Source organism: Egretta garzetta, unplaced genomic scaffold (assembly GCF_000687185.1).
Source record: "Egretta garzetta isolate BGI_Z169 unplaced genomic scaffold, ASM68718v1 scaffold244, whole genome shotgun sequence".
Lineage (NCBI taxonomy): Eukaryota > Metazoa > Chordata > Aves > Pelecaniformes > Ardeidae > Egretta > Egretta garzetta.
Genome location: NW_009259532.1, coordinates 176,847 through 198,564, shown reverse-complemented (window position 1 = coordinate 198,564; position 21,718 = coordinate 176,847). Strand labels below are relative to the sequence as shown.

The 21,718-nt window shown below is 40.3% G+C and overlaps 1 protein-coding gene across 2 annotated transcripts in view; it reads left to right on the top strand.

Annotated features, from left to right (window-relative positions):
• Window positions 1-21,718, top strand: part of HECW1 (HECT, C2 and WW domain containing E3 ubiquitin protein ligase 1) — a 177,320-nt gene that overhangs the window by 129,796 nt on the left and 25,806 nt on the right. For both annotated transcript variants that reach the window (XM_009637624.2, XM_009637623.2), the window contains 7 exons: window positions 3,717-3,822; window positions 4,025-4,121; window positions 6,120-6,203; window positions 7,275-7,384; window positions 9,569-9,689; window positions 11,096-11,209; window positions 14,051-14,203. In XM_009637624.2, coding sequence (XP_009635919.1) covers window positions 3,717-3,822; window positions 4,025-4,121; window positions 6,120-6,203; window positions 7,275-7,384; window positions 9,569-9,689; window positions 11,096-11,209; window positions 14,051-14,203 — 785 coding nt within the window. The remainder of the gene's footprint in view (window positions 1-3,716; window positions 3,823-4,024; window positions 4,122-6,119; window positions 6,204-7,274; window positions 7,385-9,568; window positions 9,690-11,095; window positions 11,210-14,050; window positions 14,204-21,718) is intronic.

Sequence of the window (21,718 nt, the reverse complement as noted above, 5' to 3'; positions counted from 1 at the left end):
ATCCTTTTGGCTCATCAAAATGTGGCCTTGATTCCTGCCTAATAATCTGTGGTGTTGAGCAGAATACCTCGCAATGCTAATGAAGAATTGATTTTTAGTATTTCAAATGTACTTTTAAAACTCCCTCATGAAATTGGAACATAAAAGTATGCTTCCTCAAATATGGCAATTTTCTTTGCTTTATGACATTTAAAATTCATTCTCAGTAGAGAATAGAAATAGCAATTGCACAGCTTCTACAGAAGGCTGGCTGTTGCTTCCAACTACTTTTATTCAAGGCCTACCCCAACTGTTAACAGACCAAGTGGAGATTAAAACTGCCCTTTTCCCCTTAATCTCTGTATGGTGGGCTATGTTTTTAAAAAAATTACCTGTGCATATAATAGATACAATAGTACTCCATTTCCCTCTTCCAAGAAAGAAAGCATCAATTTAATAATTTAATCTGTAATATTTATGCTTTTCTTCATGTTGAAGTATTCTCCTAAGTGAAGGACTTCTGCAAAAACTTTTAATGTCCACCTCAGTAGATAGATTCTTGATATTAAGTTGTATTGTATATAAATTTGACAAAAATGCTACGGATTCTTTAGTAAGCACTTCTTTAAAGGGAATCAATCTTTTCCAGGAAAAAGGTGGTTGATGCTACTCTTGGTTACCTGATTTTTGAAAGAAAAGTTCAGGTAGTTGCACTGGCCATCGGTAACTAAAAGAACATAGGTCACTAAGTGCTGCATTTCCTTCTGCCACTGGTATAAACAGAACAGGTCAGAAAGCACTTTCCATTCCCTCCATGGGACTTCCCATCTGCAGTGGAAATCAATGTGTATGATCACAGGGTAGAGATTTCAAAGACAAAAAGAAGAAAGAAGCAGGCATCCATAATGGAAAGGCAAGAGTTTCTGGTTAGTAAGAAAAGCAGAGGTACTGGAATATAGCAATAGATAAATCTCCTTACTGACCCAAACTGCAACAAGCAAGTAGCAGGATTCCAGGAGGCAGGAGCCTCTCAAATCCAGCAGTGATAGTTTGGACTCTCCACTCTGGTTGCAACATATCAGGATCAATTGCAAAGCTGTTAAACCCTGCCATAAATCTGTCAGATTACCCTGCACTAGATGAACCAGGTCACTAAATCATTAGAGTCACTTTTTTTTTTAATTAGAAAATAAAGTGCTAATCTAAATTAAATTATTCAATTAGAAAGTCGAAGTATACAAGGCAATTGTGATTAAACACTGAATTGGAGCAATCAATTTTACTATATTAGCTAAAAGATTGGAAAGAAGAGTCTTAGCAAAATGGAGGTTAATTAGATGGCTGGGAATTTTCCTGTTGCGTTGCCAGAGAAAAATTGTTTAGAGGTGTAAATGTGTAAAGACCATGATCCAAATACAGCATGAGTGATGCCTAATGGTGATGACGAAGAGAAGTACAGCACCACAGAGTGTGCAATTTATTATGTTAAGGTGCATACAGAACTGGATTCTTACAATCTAGATTATTTTAGCTGTTAAACCAGAATTGGGAAGAAGGGAAGCAAGGAATGAAGGTTTCTCTTCATAGGCTTTAGACACATTTCCTTTCAGAATTCTTGCTTCAGGCAAAATACGTTCAGGCACACAACTCAGCAGCACTGGAAAGCTATCCAAAAGAAAAAAAAAAAAAAAAATCAGGTGACATGAGCAAGGGGAGGAGGATCCAGCCCCAGGCTGGGCAGAAGTACCATGCAGTTCCCAGGTGATAAGGAAATACCAACTGGTGCTAATTTTTGTGGGAGACGGGCATTTAACTCCTCTGTTACTCCTCCCTTCCCCCCTTTCCTATCTTCTGGTCAGTAAATCTATGTGTAGCAGCAAGGGCTAGGATTTGTCTTTGTCAAGCATGAATCAGGGGCCACCTTTAAACCAGGCTCACCCACCATCTCCACTCCCATGCAAGTCCGTTCTACAGGGACATGGGGAAAAGGCATCCTCACCTGATCTCCAGGGCTCCCTGGAAGTGGAGAAGCTGAGCACTACACTACACCATCCCACACATCCTCGCTACCACAACCAATTGCAGGCCCGTGTGTCATCTTGACTGTGCTGCCCACAGACAGCCCAGGAAACAGCTGCTCCCAGAAGGGCTCCATGCCTGCTATGTCAGTGAATTGTAGGGCACCCCTTGCACCTAAGCCGCCTCCTTCGTCAACAGCCTGGAGTGAATGCCATAAAGGCCACATGGTGCCTGTCAGGGTGGATGCCTGGGTCACAGGGTCACTGGGGTAACTCTCTTGTAGCCAGCAGATACATACGAGTATAAAATGGGTGCAAGTGAAATCATAACTGAATGATGGAGCAAAACATTCACCTGCACTTTCACAGCGGTTTTCTGTTTTTGATTACAGTATGTTTAATTAGAATAATTATGGTTTTTCATTGTTTAACCTGTGTATTGACACATAGCAAGTGCATTGACTGATATCTTGTTGCATATAAACATTTTATGCTTTGTGTGCTTGAAAGGCAACTTGCCAGTCACATTTAGCTTCTCAGTTTTCATTTATATCCAGTTGGAAGACCTGGGATTTGGCTGTACCACTGAAAATGGGTTGGCACCATTTGCTTGGATGCAGAGCCGAGCATTTAAAATATTGGAGTAGGGGCAATTTCTTCCTGAAGTGGTTGCCAAGTACTACAATTTGTGCAGTGAGAAAGGAGCAGCTATTAGCCCAGTAGAATGGCATTTACACTTCCTAACGCATCTTGTCCTGATACAGGCTGTCCTCACCCTGATTTTGTAGCAGTGCTCCTCCGTTGGCTTCACCGTGGTCATATTCTGGAGGGGCACACATGAGAGAGAGGTGGGGTCCCCTCAGCTTGCACAAGTCCCCAGAGAGTTACCCAGCAAGTAATGACTTACTGAAGACAGATTGCCAGACCTCATTGTACGGCTTTTAGTATCCTCATGCCTAAGTGTTTTCCCACCTTTTAATGTATCTGCCTTCCTGACATGATTCCCTTCACTACATACTGTATTTAGGACAGTGGCATTCTTTAAGTGCCTCAGTTATGTAGCAGTGATAAATTTCCTTCTTATTACTCTCTTTATCAGCTATTTGGATTATGTTCTTTTTTTCAGTGCATACAATTCATCTTCTATTTCTGATTATGCAAATTAGGCAACCCCCTTTTACGATGATATAGCCCTTTTCTGTTCTGTGATCCACATAGGCATACCTTCTTCATGTTATTTCCAGTATTAAATTTCCCTTCAACAGTGTTGAGTGAACATGTTGCAGTGTTGTGGGGTTTTTATTTTTCTCAAATTAACATTGCTATAAAAACCTTGAAGTAAATGCAGTTATGCTAGAATAAGAGACTGTATGATATTACGGAGGTTTTCTTTTCATTGAACCAGAGAACTCCATCACTGCAATACCTTTATTAACTTGCATTTACTTCTGGGTTCTGGTGGCACCACTGCAGAATCAGAGGTGTGTGATAGCTGTGCATAATGGTGTCCCTCCATTTGGAACCACAGAATTACCTGCCTTTTTTAAGTTGGTTAAAGTGAAAAGCTATAATTTTCATGCAGGCTCTCTGTCCTTCAGTCAGTCAGCATCATGGACCGTTCTGAAGGTCACAGAAGTAAAGATGAGAAACCTTTTCACTGACTGATGTGCTACCAATGGTCAGTTTTGACCGTTCTTTCCTCTTCCTCTGATGTTGTAGGCTTCTGAAGTCTCTCGAAACAGAGGAGTTACTCTGTTGGCCAGACCAGGCAATAGCCTCGTAACAGCTATTCGAAACCAGCACCATCATGAGACATTACCTCTGGGTAAGCCAAGTTTCTCTTTTCTTTTCAAAGCAGTGGTCACAAAGATGCTTTTTAGAACTTCTCATCAACCACATGCACTGCTATGTGTTGCCCTGTGCCTCACTAGCAGAGCAGTCAGTGTGCCCCTGCACAGTCATGGTGATGTAACCAGGCCCCCTCAATAGTAAATAAAGCCTCTGTAAATTTTTTTTTCCTTTTCCAGCTTACAATGACAAGATTGTTGCATTTCTACGCCAACCCAACATTTTTGAGATGCTGCAGGAGCGTCAGCCCAGCTTGGCCAGAAACCATGCACTCAGGTACTGCTTTTTTTCCAGACTGCTGAAAGTCCTTCCAGGAAGGACTTCTTGTAATGGGGAAAAACAAGTTCTAGTAAGTGTAGTGCAAAAGATGAACTTGGGCCCCATATGGAACTGTCACCTTTAAAGAGTAGGTGTGGACCACCAGAATCTATGTAGTTACTATAGTAATTTTCCACAGACACCCAGGAAGAAGAACCAAAATAACTATGGGCAAATAGTGACATATCTAATTTCCATTTTAAGTATTACTGAATAGCATAAACTGTCTTCACCTATAATTATCACTTTGCTTTTCAGAAGATAGGGTTGAAGTTGTGTTTGGATGGAAGTCAGCAGCAAAACCAGTAACTTCAGCAAAACCAGGATTTTACCTCATGGTTGGATTTACACCCATGCTATTGACTCTAGATTTTATAAAGAAATAGAAACATTATGAAGCAGATTGTACTCCTGTCTTTTAATGTTTCTCACTTATGACTTAATGGTAGTCCTTTCCAAAGTAATTAAATTATATCTTTCTTTTTCTTGTGCCCATTCCTTTCCTGTTGGGTGTAAAAATAAAGAAAAAACAGAACCAAAAGCCAGTACAATTTAAACTCACTCTAATTCCAAAGGTTAAATTAATTATTTTGGCCAAGAACCTAAACTGGCGTTAGTCAGTCACAGCAATGCCAGTGTGCACCAGCTAAGAGTTTGACCAAGAATTTAGTTTGTACTGTGTAGTAAAAAGTGTGGCTGCAGGACTGGAGAAGGAGGGAAGGAAGAGCAAGGAAAGGACCTTCAAGTTCCTGCAGTGCAGTTTCTTCTGATAGCCTTACTGATTCGTCATTTACCTGCGAGGGCCAGGCATAGAGTTCTTTGGGTATAAGGATTAGACTTCCTTCCTGGAGGAATTAATACATTCAAATAAAATGAGGGAGACAGAATGAAAAATGCTTCCAGTATTCAAGATGTACATTTCTGTCACTGAGAATTTTTTATCTTCATCATCAAATTATTCCAGACTTTTTTTTTTCTCAGCTGTAATTTGAATTTTCATTTCTCAGAGAACAGATGATGCTTTTATCTCCTTTTGAGCAGAGAACAAAATTGACTAGTTATAGGGACTAGACAGCTTAGCCAGTGCGTAATGAGATTTGTAACAGGATATTGAGCCCTTTGCCTCCAGGTCATTGCTTTGTTTATAGCTTAGGTCAGGAGTGATCGCAAGCTACTGTCTAATGCTCATACAGGAGGTATTAAGCAAACTCCTAGGAGACAAACGTCCGTCTTTTACAGGGCTTGATTCTGCAATACATTGCAGCCCCATCCAGTAAGACACTAAAGCACATCCTTGACTTGAGGTAGAATCCTTTGACTTGATACTGGAATAAATATGCTTGGACACTGCAATGCTTTAGAAACCCACTGACAGACTGGGGTGTAAGATCTGTATCCTCCATGGTCCTAAATCTGCTGATAAGATCCTATCCTATGTTTCCCACTCCTTATTAGCATTCATTTAAACAACAAAATGTATGATTTTACACATGTTCTATATAACTTCTATGTGATCAATGAATATCAAGTATATGTTAGAGTGTTATTTGCCAGATAGAACTGACAGAGCTAAAGGAAGTGGTATTATGATAAATTCTCTTAACAAAAGGTGGTATATTAGTTGTAGCCTTAAAAAAAAATTGTCAGTGACCTTAGCTATAGTGCTACACATGAGCTTGGAGGACTAAGAATCATTCTGTTGTCTAAAATATGGTATGAGATCTCTTGCTTTTGGATCAGGAAACTGAGCGATATAAATAGATTCTTTTTTGCAAGTTTGTTCATGGGATTAGAAAATGAATCAGGCAGTTAAGATGTTTGCCATTTTTATGAGGAGAAGAACAGGAACTGGCAAAATACCAAGAAATAACAGTTCTATGCGTAGTTCATGCCTTGATAATGACATGTTTTCTTCTCTTCTTTTCGCTCTTTTCAATAATATCATTTATGTTTCAGGGAGAAGATCCATTACATTCGGACAGAGGGTACGCATGGGCTTGAAAAGTTGTCCTGTGATGCAGATTTAGTAATTCTGCTGAGGTAATCAATTTGATTAAAAGCATAGTGTCATTACTTATGGTACCAGAGAAGCTGGCTGGCTCTTTCTCAGCATAATTGAAAAGATTTTGTTAAATCTTCAAGGTCATTTGTAATTAGAACAGGATTCATTGTTACTGATAGTCACCCAAAATAATTCAGCCAGAGTATATCTGTCAACTCTTACTTCCTGGAAGGCAGCCTCCATCAGTGCAGTAAACTCCATCCCCAGCCAGCTCAATCAATATAGCTGTTACCATCAAGTAGCAGATAAAAAAGAATCAGGTAAAAATGTTTCCTTTTAATGGAAAAATTCTTGTTGCCTTTTTTTTTTAAAAAAAAAAAAAAAAAAGAGGAAAAAAATTGTCTTTCTCGGTACAAGTCAATAATGTAACTGCTTATTAAATTGCTAGGTTTACAGCAGCAGTGCTCCTCACACATGCAGGGCCATATCACACTAACGAAATCTCAGTATACAGTGCAGTGAGCATTGTTTGGGTAATGTAGATAAGGCTTTAATTTTTACTGGGAGCAGGGAGCTTGGTTGTTAGGTCCTAGCTACTTTTGTTTAGCACAGATAAGGACTTTAGTTATTGTCTTACTCTTACATGGAAAATGTTGGATTACCCAGGTCGTTTTGGTATGCTATATAGCACTGCCTAATGAAAGAAGTTTACAACTTATTCCCACCAACTTAAGCCAAATGGTCAAAGAGCTGAGCTATATGAAAATGTATGACCCAAGAAAAACAACCTGGGAGACAGATGTGTGTATCTTCGCTTCTCACTTCTAACGTATTGAAGTCGTCCCTGGTTTTACTACATAGCCTCAGATCTTTAATCTCTATCAGTAGATTGAGGCGCTGTGTTAGCATGAAATGTCTAATAAAATTAATTTTGTTCTTTGTTACTGGGGACCATGCCTGATACGGGAAACTTGTGGATTTCATGAATCCATGAGTTCAGAGGTGTACCCGAAGTTATGATCACAGCAGACTTGAACCATACAGCATATTTACATTCCTTCACGTGATGAATGTGAACCAAACCTCTCTCTATCACCTTTTCCGTGCAGCCTTTTTGAAGAAGATATTATGTCCTACATACCACTGCAGGCTGCCTTCCATCCTGGTTACAGTTTCTCTCCTCGCTGCTCACCCTGTTCATCACCCCAAAATTCTCCAGGTAAGGGGAAGATAATACAAAATCTTGCATTTGTGGTATTTCTTCTAACAAATACAAAGGGGCAAATTCAGAGCCAGTATCAGTTGTCAGCCTGCTAATTACAGTGCTCACTCTGAATCTGACCCCAGCTGCTTTTTTGCTGGCTCAGTTGCCAGCATATCTGTTGAAATGTTAACAGTAGATGAAGCACAGAGATCAGAAATTGCCCATATGGAAGAAGGACTTTTCCTGCTTTGTATATAGTTGGAAAGGGTTAGAATAAGAGAATGGTGCACTCCAAACATAAATCACTGACATGGAAGCACATTCATGTTAACTGACAGGAGCAAAGAGCAGCTTCCAAATCAAAGGTGTGTTACAATACTTCCAGTACTCCTGTAAAGTTTAGTCTTCTCCACTCTGTTTTCCAAAGACCTTTCTTCTGGCCAAGACTCATCTATTTTAAGACCTGAGGGGATCATCTTGGTCATCTAGTCTGACCTCCCGTGTTGAGCCCATTAACTTAGGTTTGACGGGAAACATATTTTCCAGAAAGACATGCTGTCTGAGAAGGTTATTTCCAGCTGTGGTATGTCTCTGTAGTTATTGTTTATGCTATAGAAATTTGAGGAGCTAATAATGTCTCCCTTTTGCCAAGATATACAACCCCTGCTGCAGTCTCACTGCATGGCTGTGTCCAGTGGCCATTTTCAGAGAATCAACAGAAATGTGATCTGAATAAATCCATTTTTGGCTGAGCTTTTTAAATGTTCATTTAAATTATCTGGTTTCAAAAAAAATTAATAGACAAGAGACATTCAAATCTCAGAGGTGGAAAATTGGAAGGTTTTTTGATGTGAGGAAGTTAAATGCCGAACCCCTGCCTATAGGAGGACAGTGTTTTGTCAGAATGTCCTGTTTTCATTAATGAGTTTTAACACCATTGTTAATAAAGTTCCCCTCCTCTACATCAGGACAGGTCATAAACAAGTCTCCTGCAATACAAAAATCGTAAGTATTTGACGAGAACTGACTTAGGAGAATGTTGAAAGAACTGCACTGGGCTTTACGTGTTCTACTGAAAGCACAAGAAGGGCAAATATTCATTTCCGGCAACATACTGTCTGCTTGCTTATTTCTGCCACTGGTTACGTAGCCCTTGAGAACACCCATTGTCTTCTGTCCTGGGGGAAAAAAGTCTAGCAGAAGAAAAGAAGTGTCGCAAGGGATTCTCTTTGCACTGCATGTAAATATGCCTTTCTGTTTTACCAGCAGAAACAATTAGTAATGTCCTTCCCTTCTGGCAACCATGACACTTGGTGCTCCCACTAAATGTGTTTGGTTTTTTTTAAATTACTTTGTTGCCTTCCTGTGGAGGATTTTCTGCCCGATTTCTCATAAAAGGGCTTGTTTTTATTGTTTTCTTTAATGAGATAGGGAAGTGGGATTTCATGGATCCATTCTTTGACCCTTTATGGAATGGCACTTGTTTATACAAAAGGACTAATCAACTACTTTGAGAATGCAGACTTCAAAACAAAGCAGGCCCCAAATTGCTAAAAATCTGCTGTATGTGTGAATCATAATAGGAAAATGTAGCATTTCTTGCTGACAGAAATCCTTCTTGATGCCACAAAGGGGTTTTGTGTTGATAGCTGGAAATGTTTAATATACAGCCAGATTAACACAGGGAAACGGCGATTCCCAGCTTGGCTAGGGTGCTAGGCTCCAGTGAGGAGCATTTCTTTGAGCTCCAGAGGTTTAATCCTGCCAAGTAAGGAGATCTCCAATACAATGCAGAGGAGGGAGATCTCTTAAAAGTACAAAAGGGAAAGAAAACCTAAATACCAATGACCATGAGTGGGAGTTATGCATGTCAGTCTTTCTCATGCCTTTCTGATCCTTGAATTTATGTTCCGATCAATCGGTTAAAGACTGAGGCAACACAAAGGCACACACAAGGTGAGCTTAACAGTTCTTTTAGTGAAGAAGGCATAGCCCCTGAAAGTCATTGCAATCACTGAATTATAGGAACTTACAAGTCCATTAATGCCAGGCAGAACAAAAATAATACTGAGTGCACTATATACCTGTAAAAAGTTCCTAACGCATTTGTCAGCCAGTTCTGTCTGGAAACATCAGCTGCATGATTTGGAAAAATTTAAAGCCCCATACACTTTAGGATGCTGTTCATTTTCCCGGCAGGACTGCAGCGAGCAAGTGCAAGAGCACCTTCTCCATACAGGAGGGACTTTGAAGCCAAGCTGCGCAATTTCTATCGAAAACTTGAAGCCAAAGGGTATGGGCAAGGTCCAGGTAAAATTAAGTGAGTATTATGACAAGTCACTCAAACAGTCTAACATGGTGTAGCTTTGTCGTTTATCATTATCCATGAATGAAGACACTGAGAGGGAGTGGGAAACACACCAGAGATTGCGTTTTGTACATGAACCATCAGGGTGAGATAAGATCTTAATGTATCCTGCAAAAGAGTGACCTTCAAGAGGCTTTTGCGTGGAAGTTTTATTCCTTATAGATTCATATTCTCTTACACTCCCATTCCCTACCTGTTAAACAGGGATGTTGATATTCCTACCCATAATTCAATGGTAGGAAAATAATCCATTCAGGCTAATGTCCCCCAGAGATTATTAACAGTTATGTCATTGTAATGATGGAGTGACTCCAAATCCTTTGGATCTACATATCAATATAACTCAGGACCAGAGTATGACCTTACGGAAGTTAGCCTGGACATGCAGGTTTACCTTTCAGCAGTTCTTTGTGTTGGTAGCCCTCCTGGATTTGAACTAGAGAGATTTCTGCCTCTCTTCATGTATTTGGGGATCTCTGTCACTTGGTTGTGGAGTTTTCTTTCCAGATATCTTGTTAGTTGTCTTTTGAGTCTGTATCTACTTGTGCTCTATCTAGTTATCCAACTTGGCCAAAGGTCTGTATGTTTCTAAGGTGTTTCCTGGGCATCTGGTTGAATTTATGCATCAGGCTGGCTCCCTACCAAATCACATCTGTTGTGGAAAAAAAAAAAGTATGAAGCCAAGCAATTTATTCCAGGCAAACGTCGTCATCAAAATACTCTTACAGAGCTGGGGAGTCCTAGCTGTTGGTTATCCCTTCTGGTGTCCTCATAAGTGGGTCCAAGGCAGACATGAAACACATTTTTGAAGGTCTGTCTCAAATGTCCATGAGCATATGAAGAAGGATTTCTTGCATAGATGGCGTTTAAATGTACTATTCATTGAGTTGTTTTAGAGGTTGGCAGGGGAGTGAGAGGTGTGTTGTATAAACAGAGGCTGATGCTCCCTTTGCTTCCTCTGCTACAGAAGCAGTAATTCCATGGACATTCACTGGATTAAATCCAGGAAGAGTTTGGGGCCAATCCCAGAAAGCCATGACCTCATGTACACAAGAAACTCATAGCCCCCTCTATCATACAAATTTGTACATAGAGGGTGTTACAGAGAGTCTTAAGTAGAGCAACACTTTGAACCTAATCACAGCATTGTGAAGAAATTCACCTTTGAGGCATATAGAAAAGCTTAATGAAACAACTCACTCAAAACCCGTAATTGTCAAATACATACACCAGTGTATGCAGCTTTATTAACTTTCCAGAGAATGCATGTCTCTTTTTACCAGCTCTTGTTTACCTTCAGCCTCACAGGCTCACAGAAGACTCAATCATTAGATCTCTATTTCTGCCTCCCTTTGCAGGTTAATTATACGACGTGACCACTTGCTGGAAGGCACCTTCAACCAGGTAATGGCATATTCACGCAAGGAGCTCCAGCGGAACAAACTCTACGTCACGTTTGTTGGCGAGGAAGGGTAGGGAACCACTAAATGCTATCAGTTTTGAAGTAGCTGTTATGTTGCAAAACACTCACAGAGTTCACTAAGGCTGAGCCCCTCTTGTTATGTAATGTTTCTTCGGTTTTGTTTTACCTCTGAGTAGGTGATTCATCTTAATGAGCTCAAACATTTGTTAAAAATAACAATAGCAATAATGCTTCATTTTCTTGTAGCACCTTCCATTTATATGTCTCAAAGGGACATTTATTTTAAGTGGTTAAATCTAATGTTATCTTGTTGCCATAGTTGTTTTGACTGGCTGGAAGGCAAAACTGAACTACAAGCCCATGTTTACACACTGAATCAGTTTCAGGGCTATAATTAGAGACCAGACCTTCATCCCTTTTGTTATTCTAACTCTTCAAAATCGATCTGGTTTTGCTTCAAAAATGTTTGCTTTTCATGCCATCTAATGATCATTTGTTATCCACATGTAGACTTCTTGTTTCTGGCTGAAGAAAGAAACACGAATGCTGTTCAGTCCTTATAGTTTAGTTCACTCAGTTAGAAGCTGAAAGTAGTAGAAGTCTCTTGAGAAGGCCTTTTCTCAGGAGACTTTCTGCCAGCCTTACAAATCCATGAGCCATTCTTGTCTGATTAAAGCCAGCCCCTGACCTTTTGTTTCCAAATCTAAACAGAATCTTTCAAAACCACCCTTGGCTCACCTCAAGAGCTACGTTGTAATTGAGGCTAAATCCACCTGCTTTTATCACACACATTTCCAGTGTTCCATATAACAAAGGCTTGAAATCATATTTCAGTAGCTTTGTATTTAAAGTTTCTTTTTTTTAAAAAAAAAAAACCACATGGATAGGATTTCAGTTCCAAAGGTACCAGAACAGTAAGGCTCTGGGGCTGCTCTCAGCATGTCCAGCAACTGCTGGACAGACTATCAGGTCTGAGGTGGCATGTCAAGTGAAGAGCTTCTGCCGAGCTGCGCTTGTCGGGGACATGTTAGGTGCAGTGAAAAACAGAAGCCACCAATCTCAAATGAGAGTCGCTCGGTGACCTCAGTATCAGGGGTTTTCTTAACTCTTACTTTTTATACTCCATGGATTCAGTATTATTTAACAGAGGTTGTCTTTCACAGCTGGTTTTGCCACTGGCTTGCAAGCATAAACATACAGCATACCTCAGTTTGCGTTTTTGGAATAGCGTTCTAGTATGCTAACATTGGCCAGAGTCACGTTGTTTTCCCCACATCTCTAATAACTTTTACTCTGTGTGGTATGGTATCCTCAGGAGAAATTACAAACCAATCTGATTTGCAAATTCATTCATTCTTCACTGCTTCATTTAAATCTGAAGATACATTCCCCCAGTGTTTCTGCTGTTTAATGCTAATATAGGTTCTGCTGGAGGGACTCCAAGATACCAATTCCCTACTGAAAAGGAGAGTTGATGCTGTATGACCACGTGATGCTGTATGGGCACAGCTTCCCACGTGTTTCAAAGCTAAAATGACATGGAAAACGAACTATGAAGGCTTTATGATGAGTTAATGTGTTGCCCAGAAATGCAATACCTAGTCTCTCCCAGGAGGTTTTTGAATATAAACAGGTGTTGGTCGTAGTTCTTTACTCCAGCCATCATCAGGCTTAGCCCAGTATTTTAATGTCCACTGAACCAGATCTGTTAGGTGGTTACCACTAGCAGTTCATGTGGGCTGATTACCATTCCCTTTTGCTGTTGTGGCTTTAGTCTCACCGCGTGATCCTAGAGCTAAAGCTGCTCAAAGAGAAAAGTACTGAATCTCCAGATGTAAAACAGAGAGGATGGGCCAGCCTGCACTTTATCTTCTTTCTAGTTGCACAAATCAATCATTCAATCCCTTGTGGTTATGCTTCCATAACTTCAAACATAATACAGAGCGTTCTGATCCAGCTGCAGAGTTTTCTGCTTACTTTACATTTGTTAAGTAGAAGGAATAGTGCCCGCCTCAGAAAATCTTTTGGCACACGTGATATATGGCTACAGATCATTTGTTCATATTGCTACATGTAGATTTATTTTAGATTGAAAAACCTACTTACCATTATTAGAAGATGATCTGTTTTTAATAAATCCATCACAGTTGGTTTTAATGCATTCATGTAGCTTTTGGGTTTTTTTTTTCAAGTTGAGATAATTGGAAACAGCTTGATTTAAAAGTTGAGTTTTTAAAAAAAAAACAAGGAAAAAAGGTGACTCTACAGAGCAAAATCATGCAACAGCAAAGCCCAGCTTAAGGTGTACCGCATGTATTTGAAACTATCAGAAGAGTAGAAGAGCTTGGATGGAACAACTGGGGAATCACCATTCTGTCTTAAGAGACACAGTTCTGTTGGGACTTGGTCTTGACCTTTAGGTTATACCTGTAGCTAAGAAAGCATCCTTTGGGGCTAGATTGTATCTTTGTTTACATCTCAGCGTAGGAGAGTGAGAGCAATTTCTACTTCAGTCTGGGCTGTCTGGTCTGTGAACCCAGGTGTTCATAGGTGGTTCAAACGCACTAGCCCTCTGCTAGCCAGCCAGCTAAGGCAAGGCTGAGCTTTGTACTTCCCATTTACTAAGCCTTTGGAACAAAGGAAGAGAAGCTACTTAAGTGTTGTGTCCGAGTTACGATTCCTCCCAGATCAACCTGGATGATGGTGAAGTTTCAGCATTGTGACTTGTTTCGGGCTCAGAATCAAGCTTTGAGAGGGGAGATACACCACGTTAGAAACACTTGACTGCACAGGGGTAGGTGCTAGGCAGCAGCCAATGTTGTCAACCTCCGGGAAATTTAGTCAAATGGGAATGAGCCTCATTTTATCTTTATTAATTTTTCCTTTCCAGGTTGGACTACAGTGGCCCCTCCCGAGAATTCTTCTTCCTTCTGTCTCAGGAGCTCTTCAATCCCTATTATGGGCTGTTTGAGTATTCAGCCAACGACACTTACACTGTACAGATCAGCCCCATGTCTGCCTTTGTTGAAAATCACCTGGAATGGTAAGGACATTTTATGCAGAATGGAACAATCCTTTTAGAGCAATATAGAAACGGAAATGCAAAACACAAAAGCTGCAAGTTTAGACTAGACTATATACAAATATCATTGCTTCTGCTGGGAAGAAGTGGGAAGTAGGTTGGGAGAAGGAAGAGAGGGAGTAAGTGTAAATACAACAGTAGACTCTGAAAAAGGAGTTGTGAGGGGTGCTACTATTAAAATGTCCTGCTCGCATTACTTGGGACTTCATGTTCGTGTACTTCTATGTGATGTGAACAGAACAGGGAGAAGAGCTCTGCTTAATCCAGGCCTCCTCTCCTTGGTCACTTTCTAAGAATAGCAAGTGTGGTCTTCCTGTACATCAAGCAGCGTTATAGTGTTCTCGAAGAGCCACGTTGCTGCTCTGTACCTACTACAGACCTTATAAAAGGCCCATTGAAAGCCGTTTCCCTTTTCTCCTCTGACAGTGTCCCTGCTTGTGTGTAGAAAGGCCAGCAGAGCAAGCAAGTACTTCACCTTACCAAGTGTGTGTGCAAAACAGGCAAATTGCTGATCTTGTTTCTTTATCAAAAATTCTGAATGCATATTGCAGTCTCATTTTTCTATCTGCCTCCAGATCTGTCCGACTTTGGGAGTTGTTTTCCCTTTGGTAGTTTCAGATGTGGTTCAGCTGCCAGCCCTGGGCGCTCTTTGCTCCCTTGTGGGATTTCATTCTGTCAAAGAAATACTGCCACATGGGTTTGTTCCTATGATGTTTTTCTTTGTCTAACCAATCTTACTGTCTCCTCACAGAGATCCTTTTTTAAAATGGAAGGCAGTTCAGACCCCTTTTAAATTGCAAATAGCACATGCCCTTCTATTCTTGTAAACAGGTCCTCCTTTGCTTTGGCTTACAGTGGGTAGAAGATCAAGAACAACTAAATGGTTGTACTGTCACCTCTGTTAAGGTTGTGGTGGAAAAAAAGGGATGCTGCTGGGACCTAGCATGGTCTCTGAATTTTTATTTTTTTTTTCATTATCACTTCCAGCAGTGGAGTATTATGCTAATAATGATCCTTGCATTAGATTAGACTGTTTCTCTGCTGACATTAGCAGGAAGAGAGCAGCTTAGTTCTTACAGCTTGCCCATTTCTCATAGCAATCCTTAGACATTATGCAGTGGCTTCCTAGTTTTTAAGGAGAAATACAGTCAGTCCTTTGTTCAGCTTAACAGGCAGCATGGATAAACTTTTCATTTAGGAGGCTATATTTGTGACGATGCATTTTGATTTCAGGGCACAGGACTACTTAGGCAGGTGCAAACCCAAGATCATTCTGCCCACACTGTGAGCAAACTGGACACAAGCCTCTTTCTCCAGAAATGGTGTTGCCGCGTTACTTCAGTAATATTTGAAATAGGCCCTGACTCTTACCTGTTATAAATACTGTTCCTGCAAAGAGTTCAGCTGCAGTTTTCTTAAGTGATAAATTCTGCTGCAAAAAATATATGCTTTGTTTGATCCCCTCATTTTGTTCTTCTGTTCATTGAGAGATTTCAGCATGGAAGAGGCAGATTTTGAAAGGTATCCTGGGCATACAGAACAGCAGAAAGACACCTAATACGACTTTCTGTAGTGGTTAGCATTTAACTCAGAAATCAGTAGCAGTTAGACACTTAGGATAATAATTCTCTGACTACGCGTATCCTGTACCGGCTTCTTGTATACAGAATGTTATTTGGGCTTTGGGCATTTTTGGTTTTCTTTTTTTAGGAAAAAGAAATGAAGTCCCTTGGCCTGCAGAAGGGCATAAATGCTATGAGCAAAGAGGTTTGTACATAAAGTAGTGTAAATAGGGCAAGATTGCAAAACCCAAGGGAAAGATAAGCAATCCAGTAAGTGCTTGGAAATACTTCTTGAACCTGTTCTGGAAATAACTGGCTGAGACCATCAGTTTATAATTAGCCTGATAGGTTCTATGATTGGCTTGCAGATATCTAGACATTCTAAATGTTTTTATGCTGTCTATGTTGACTGATGTCATCTATTCATGTGTAACCCTAGAGTACCGTATTCAGAAGTCTGTGTAGCCAGCTAAGATAGGATTTGGACCAAGCTTTTTAAAATTCAAAGAGTACAACTCTGCCATAAAGGTGTTATAGGGTAACTTCTCTGAGGGCACTGTGCTGACTTGCTTGTCATTATTTGTTCATGAAGAATGGAGTTTTCTGACGTTCTCAGTCTTTCTCCAACTTTGTTCTCATCAAAGTGCTAAAACTCCTGTTTCTCAATTTACTTGCTGATATGATTCCAACAGAGCCTCCTCCCTCTAACATGCAAGAAATAAAGATTATTTGCCTGTTCCCAAATTTGTTATGAGACATCAGTTAACATAAAAGGATGAATCAGTTTTGAGAGTCCCAGGGTCACAGATAATTAATATTCATAGTCTTTTCAAAGCCTGAAGTTTGATGTCAGTCATGAAAACCACACAACCACAATTGGTTTAAATCTGCAGATTTCTTGAACTGTATGCCTTTTGGTGCTGTGGGGCTTATCATTTATGTGGAATCTACCCTTGACATGTTCTTCTGTATAGTAATTCTGCAAGACATATCCAGGCACAGCTATATTAAGAAACAGGGCTAGCAAAAATGTTCCCTCAAAATTATTTTATATTTTCTCTTCCTTAAGCAAACGGTGGTGAGTTTGAGATAAATGCAACAAAATGCAAAGATGTGAAGTTTTGTTCATATTGGCAGAATTGAGAAATACACTGCTTTTTCCCCTGGCCTAAAAGTTACAGTTCTGCCCCTGTTAATGGCTTATTTCATGCCTTGCTCTTTGTACAAACAGCATTCTGAGTCCAAAATGAGCACATCAAAGCACAGAGTAGTTGTATGTATGCCAAGTTTAAAAAGAGACATAATGACTGGAAAATATTTCTCATTTATGGAGAAACTGAGATTTAACACCTTTCCTGCAAGCTTCCATTGAATAAGACTTTTTCCTTCAGTTAACATATGTGCATGCTGAACACACAAAATATAAGCTATCACACATTTTCAAATTAAAAAAAATTATTTTAAATCTGCCTGTATCTGAAAGGACACAGTTATATCTCTCTAACCTGCGAAGTCTGATGATACACATTTTTATCTGCATGCTACAGGATGTACCTGAAGCTCATAGCCAGAAGAGCTGCTTTTAATCCATGCCAGTACTAAGCCATTCTATCTGATCTAGGTAACGTGTCTTGCTTATTGCCTGGATATTTGAAAACATCTTCTGAAATACTATTTGCACCCCCACTTAAGGTAGTTTGCCCTTCTCTAAATAAGTGGGCAAAATATGGTGGCAGATGCTATATACTATTTTGGTGAAAAGAATATGGTTTATCCCAGAAGTAATTGTCTCATCTTTGCTCTTGGTCAGATGTTTTGGGCTCCTGAATTTTGCTCATTATGCTGGGAGGCAGAGTAGTGGGGAGTATTAAATGTTTCTATCACAACCTCACGCAAAGTTAGAGGTGTAATATTCAGTACAGCTCCATAATGCTGAGTTTGTACATACCAATAAATGGCTCCAAATAGTTTGCTGCATTAGCTTCTCACTTTTCTCCCTGCTAACAGTCCTTTGAAAGATTTTAGACTGACTTTCAGTTCCCTGCAGCATTGAAGCACTGAGGTCCAGGATGTCCAATGTTAGAGGGTATACAAAGGTACTTTTTCACTGGGGCAGAAAAGGTTTCTGTCTCTGATTTGAATGGCTAAGTTTTGATCAAATATTGTAGTTCTCCTTTTCACCAAAATTAAATAAGAAGTTGGATGGGTAAATCAACCCTGAGAGAAAAAAAAATCCTGAAGCATAATAGAAGGTGGAAATGCGTTTCTAAACTCTGGGAACAAAATAACTAGTTCAAGAGCTTGCTCAGTCTCAAATCTTCATGTAGGTCACTGGTTACTCTCCCTTTCTTCCTCGCGGTGCATTTTCAAGAGGTCTAGAAAGTCGGTGGTGTCTTTTCATTGCATCTCATTCACTCTGTATTGTAAGAAAATGATTTGTCTAATCATGCTGTGATACGCTGTGGTTTTCCTCAGGTCTTTATTTTGTCTGTCATTTTTCATAGTATTTCCCTACTCAACTCTAGCTAAGCACAGTGGTAAACTGAATGTTTGTTTCTGTGACGATTTTCTGTATCATATTCACCAAACCTGAAGAGTATTATCTCTGTGCTGTTTCACTGTTCATGTGGCTACCAATTTCAGATGTTTATGATTTGGCTGTCATCATAATATCATGTAAGAATTTCTACTTCTTAGAATAAAGCAATTCTCACTGTTTTCTCATGAACTTTCCTTCCCTGCTGTGAGTACTTAATCTGACAGTGACAACAAAAGTACCATGGCCTTTTCAGTCCGCAAAACACTGTGTTCAGAAACTGCTGTCAGGTGGAAATCCAGTCCCTCTTTTTCACATCTTCTGAGTGGGCCAGAGTTTTCCTTCACAGCAGTCCTGCCGTCAGGAGTAATCCAGTAAAATAATTGAATGCACCCTTCTTTGAGAGTCAGCACTGTAGTCATGGCACGGTCATCAATGCCAGAATTTTTGTCCCTGGATCACTTGCCTGGTCTTTTATCTGAATCACCCCAGAAATCCTTTTCACATCATCTGCTTCTGAATTTTCAGTCCATTGCATGTTTGTAAATGTAGAACCACAGCCAGAAATGTGAAAAGCCCAGTCTCTGCATAGAAGACCAGATGGCCTAGACAGATAAAATCATTCACAGACATTCATTTCGAGATCTGAGGGATGCTAACTTGAAACATCTTTTTCTGTGTTTTCATAGCGAATTAATGACAGCATGGTTTTTTTAACAATTAAGCATTTGCGGACCTTGCTGTGACATTTGTGCAGCCAGAGAGCAGTACCCCAGTGTCACACATATCTTAGAGGTATTTACAGCTTGCTAATGGTACTTAGCATTCTGTATCCATCTCAGAAAAGTCCTGTTGTGTATTGTTTGTTTTTCTTTAATGCATTTATTTAGCAGAACCTTACTAGAAAGTTGAAGACTTGTGAGTAGCATGTTTTTGTGCAGAACCCTACTGAAGACCACAAAGATGATGATACAGTCAGAGCCACTGGCCCAGGTCCCTAGAAGCTGGAGATTGATTCCTGGCTGCAGCATCCTAATGGACTCCACTAACTTAATGCTTGATTTAAAACTGCTTTGGGGCAGGAGTTTCTTCATTCAGTTCCCATAGTTAACCTTTCTTTCTGCTCTCCAGTACCCCTCGTATTCTGGTCCATGTATTTCTACATCATATTCTGCAGGCAGATGCAAGCCTGTTGCGCCCACTCTCCATGCAGACACGAACTTGCTTTCCCTGTGCTCCAAGCCAACTGACGTGGTTACTGCAACACTTAACTGAGAAAATATATGCTGCCTCCTGTCAGGGCTGATTACTTCAGGCTTGGCACTGCCTTGGTTGCTTTTACGTGCTCTGGCAAGCTTGGCACATGGGTAAAGCAAGCTCCCTTTGCCTGCACCATGCTGTGGGGGTACACCCCCAGCCAAACTCTGACCTTCCCTTTTATTTATTTCGTGTAAACGAGAAACCACATAGCCATCACTATCCATCACAGGCATGCCAAAGAATGCTGGGTGTTGTTTTTCCCATTTTGTGTTTTAATAAACCCAAGAAGAACCAAGAATGTTGCAACCTCAGCTGTCCTTTCTCCTTAGAGAGCTTGGTTGGTTTTCTTAACCCAATTTCCTTAGGAGTTGTCCCTTGTGCAATTGCCCTGCCTGTCTGTCAGACAGTTTCCTAATCACTTTGAGACCTATTTGACAGGAAGGTAAATGTCTCAAAGACACTAATTTCCTTTTTTGCGAAACTTGTGGCTGGGTAAAAGATAGATATGCAGAAGAGTGCCTCCGTGAGGGCTGGCTGGTGAGCTCAACAGGTATCTGTTCTGTTTGGCCTCCTGACTGCCCAGTTAGCACCAGCGAGCTGACAGGTCTGTCGCAGGGGCAGGCTGTGAACCGGCTACATCATCTCACTCAGTAGCTTGAGGGTGTGAGGGAGAGCTGTGAAAGCTCGGAGGAAGCAGAAGGGAGCAACTGGAGATACTCCAAAGTGTGGGAAATGCTAGCTGGGATGTGTAGGAGGAACTGAAGCTGTTGCAGTATGGTAACGTAGGGCCATCAGAGACAGATCTGTAAGAAACAAAGCTCCATTAATCCTGCTACAGGGAGAATGACTTATTTCAATTAAAATCTTTTTAAAGAAAGTGACAAATTGCCTCATGACCTAATGGTTTGTATTCTGGTGCTGACCAGCTCATAGGATGGGTTTAGGCACATTCCATGGCTCTTTATAGAACCAGTGGAGAAATGTAGTCACAGCATCTAAGCAGGAGGTCTGCAAACAACCATTACTCCTCTCCACTGACTGAAAGCAGCTCTGGGGAATACGTGGCCCAAATTACTCATTTATCTCCGTAATGTTTCAACTGTTGTGGCAGGCAACCTACATATGGTCCGATACCTGTTTTCTTAAGGGAGTCAGAAACACTGAGTTTGGTTTGGGGCTCAAATGGGCGAGTTGTGCGGGTCTGTGTTTGGGGGAGGAATGAATTTAGACCAGTTTTGCAACCATCTTGAAGGGGCCTGTTTATGCTAAATGCTGAAAAATCCTCCTCTTAAAAATCAGGTCAGGTATAGCACCCCAGCATGGGCATCCAGCAACATCCAGTTGTTTTTGAAATTATATGATCACCTCTTTGCCTCAGTTTCCATCTGAAGAGATTTCCTAGTATGTAATCAATTTGAAATCCATTTGATGTACACTAATGCTCTGAACTGCTTTGAAATTCTCAGATGAAAGGCACCATAGAAAACCAAAGCATTTAATGTTACATTACACTATAAATTTTAATTACTAGCAATATCTTATTTTAAATAAATTACATTTGCATGAGAAATTTTCAAGCGCTATTGTAAATCTTCTGGACAAGAATGATATTAAAAATAAATATGCAGCTGAAATAATTTTATAAGACTTTTCACTATGTGAAAAGGGTATGTTACTGAAATGCCTTCTTGCACTGCGCTGTGATCTCTCTCAATGCCTTCTGTACTTAAGTAAACTTGGATTTTCCTGTAAAGTTTGATGTATGACTATATCACATAGAGCCTGCCTCAACAGCTGGTTAATTATTTATTAAGGGTCAGGAGGAATTGGAAGATTAAAGGCAAACCAAAGTGAAGGAGAAAAAAAACATTGTCCCTAACTGAGCTTCTACAGCAACCATTTAAAAAACAAAAAAAGTTTCTGCTTTATGTTTACCTTATCCTTGACTTTCTTTCTCTTACTGGAGGATTTTTTTCAAGTTCTTCTGAGGATCTGAGTGGCAATATAGCACAGGTTGAAAGAAGAGATGTCTCTCAGTCTCTCCTCCTTTTCTCTTCCCTGAATCTCGTATTATCGAGCACTGCTTCCATAATTAGAGTTTGGTTTGAGGGAAAGGCG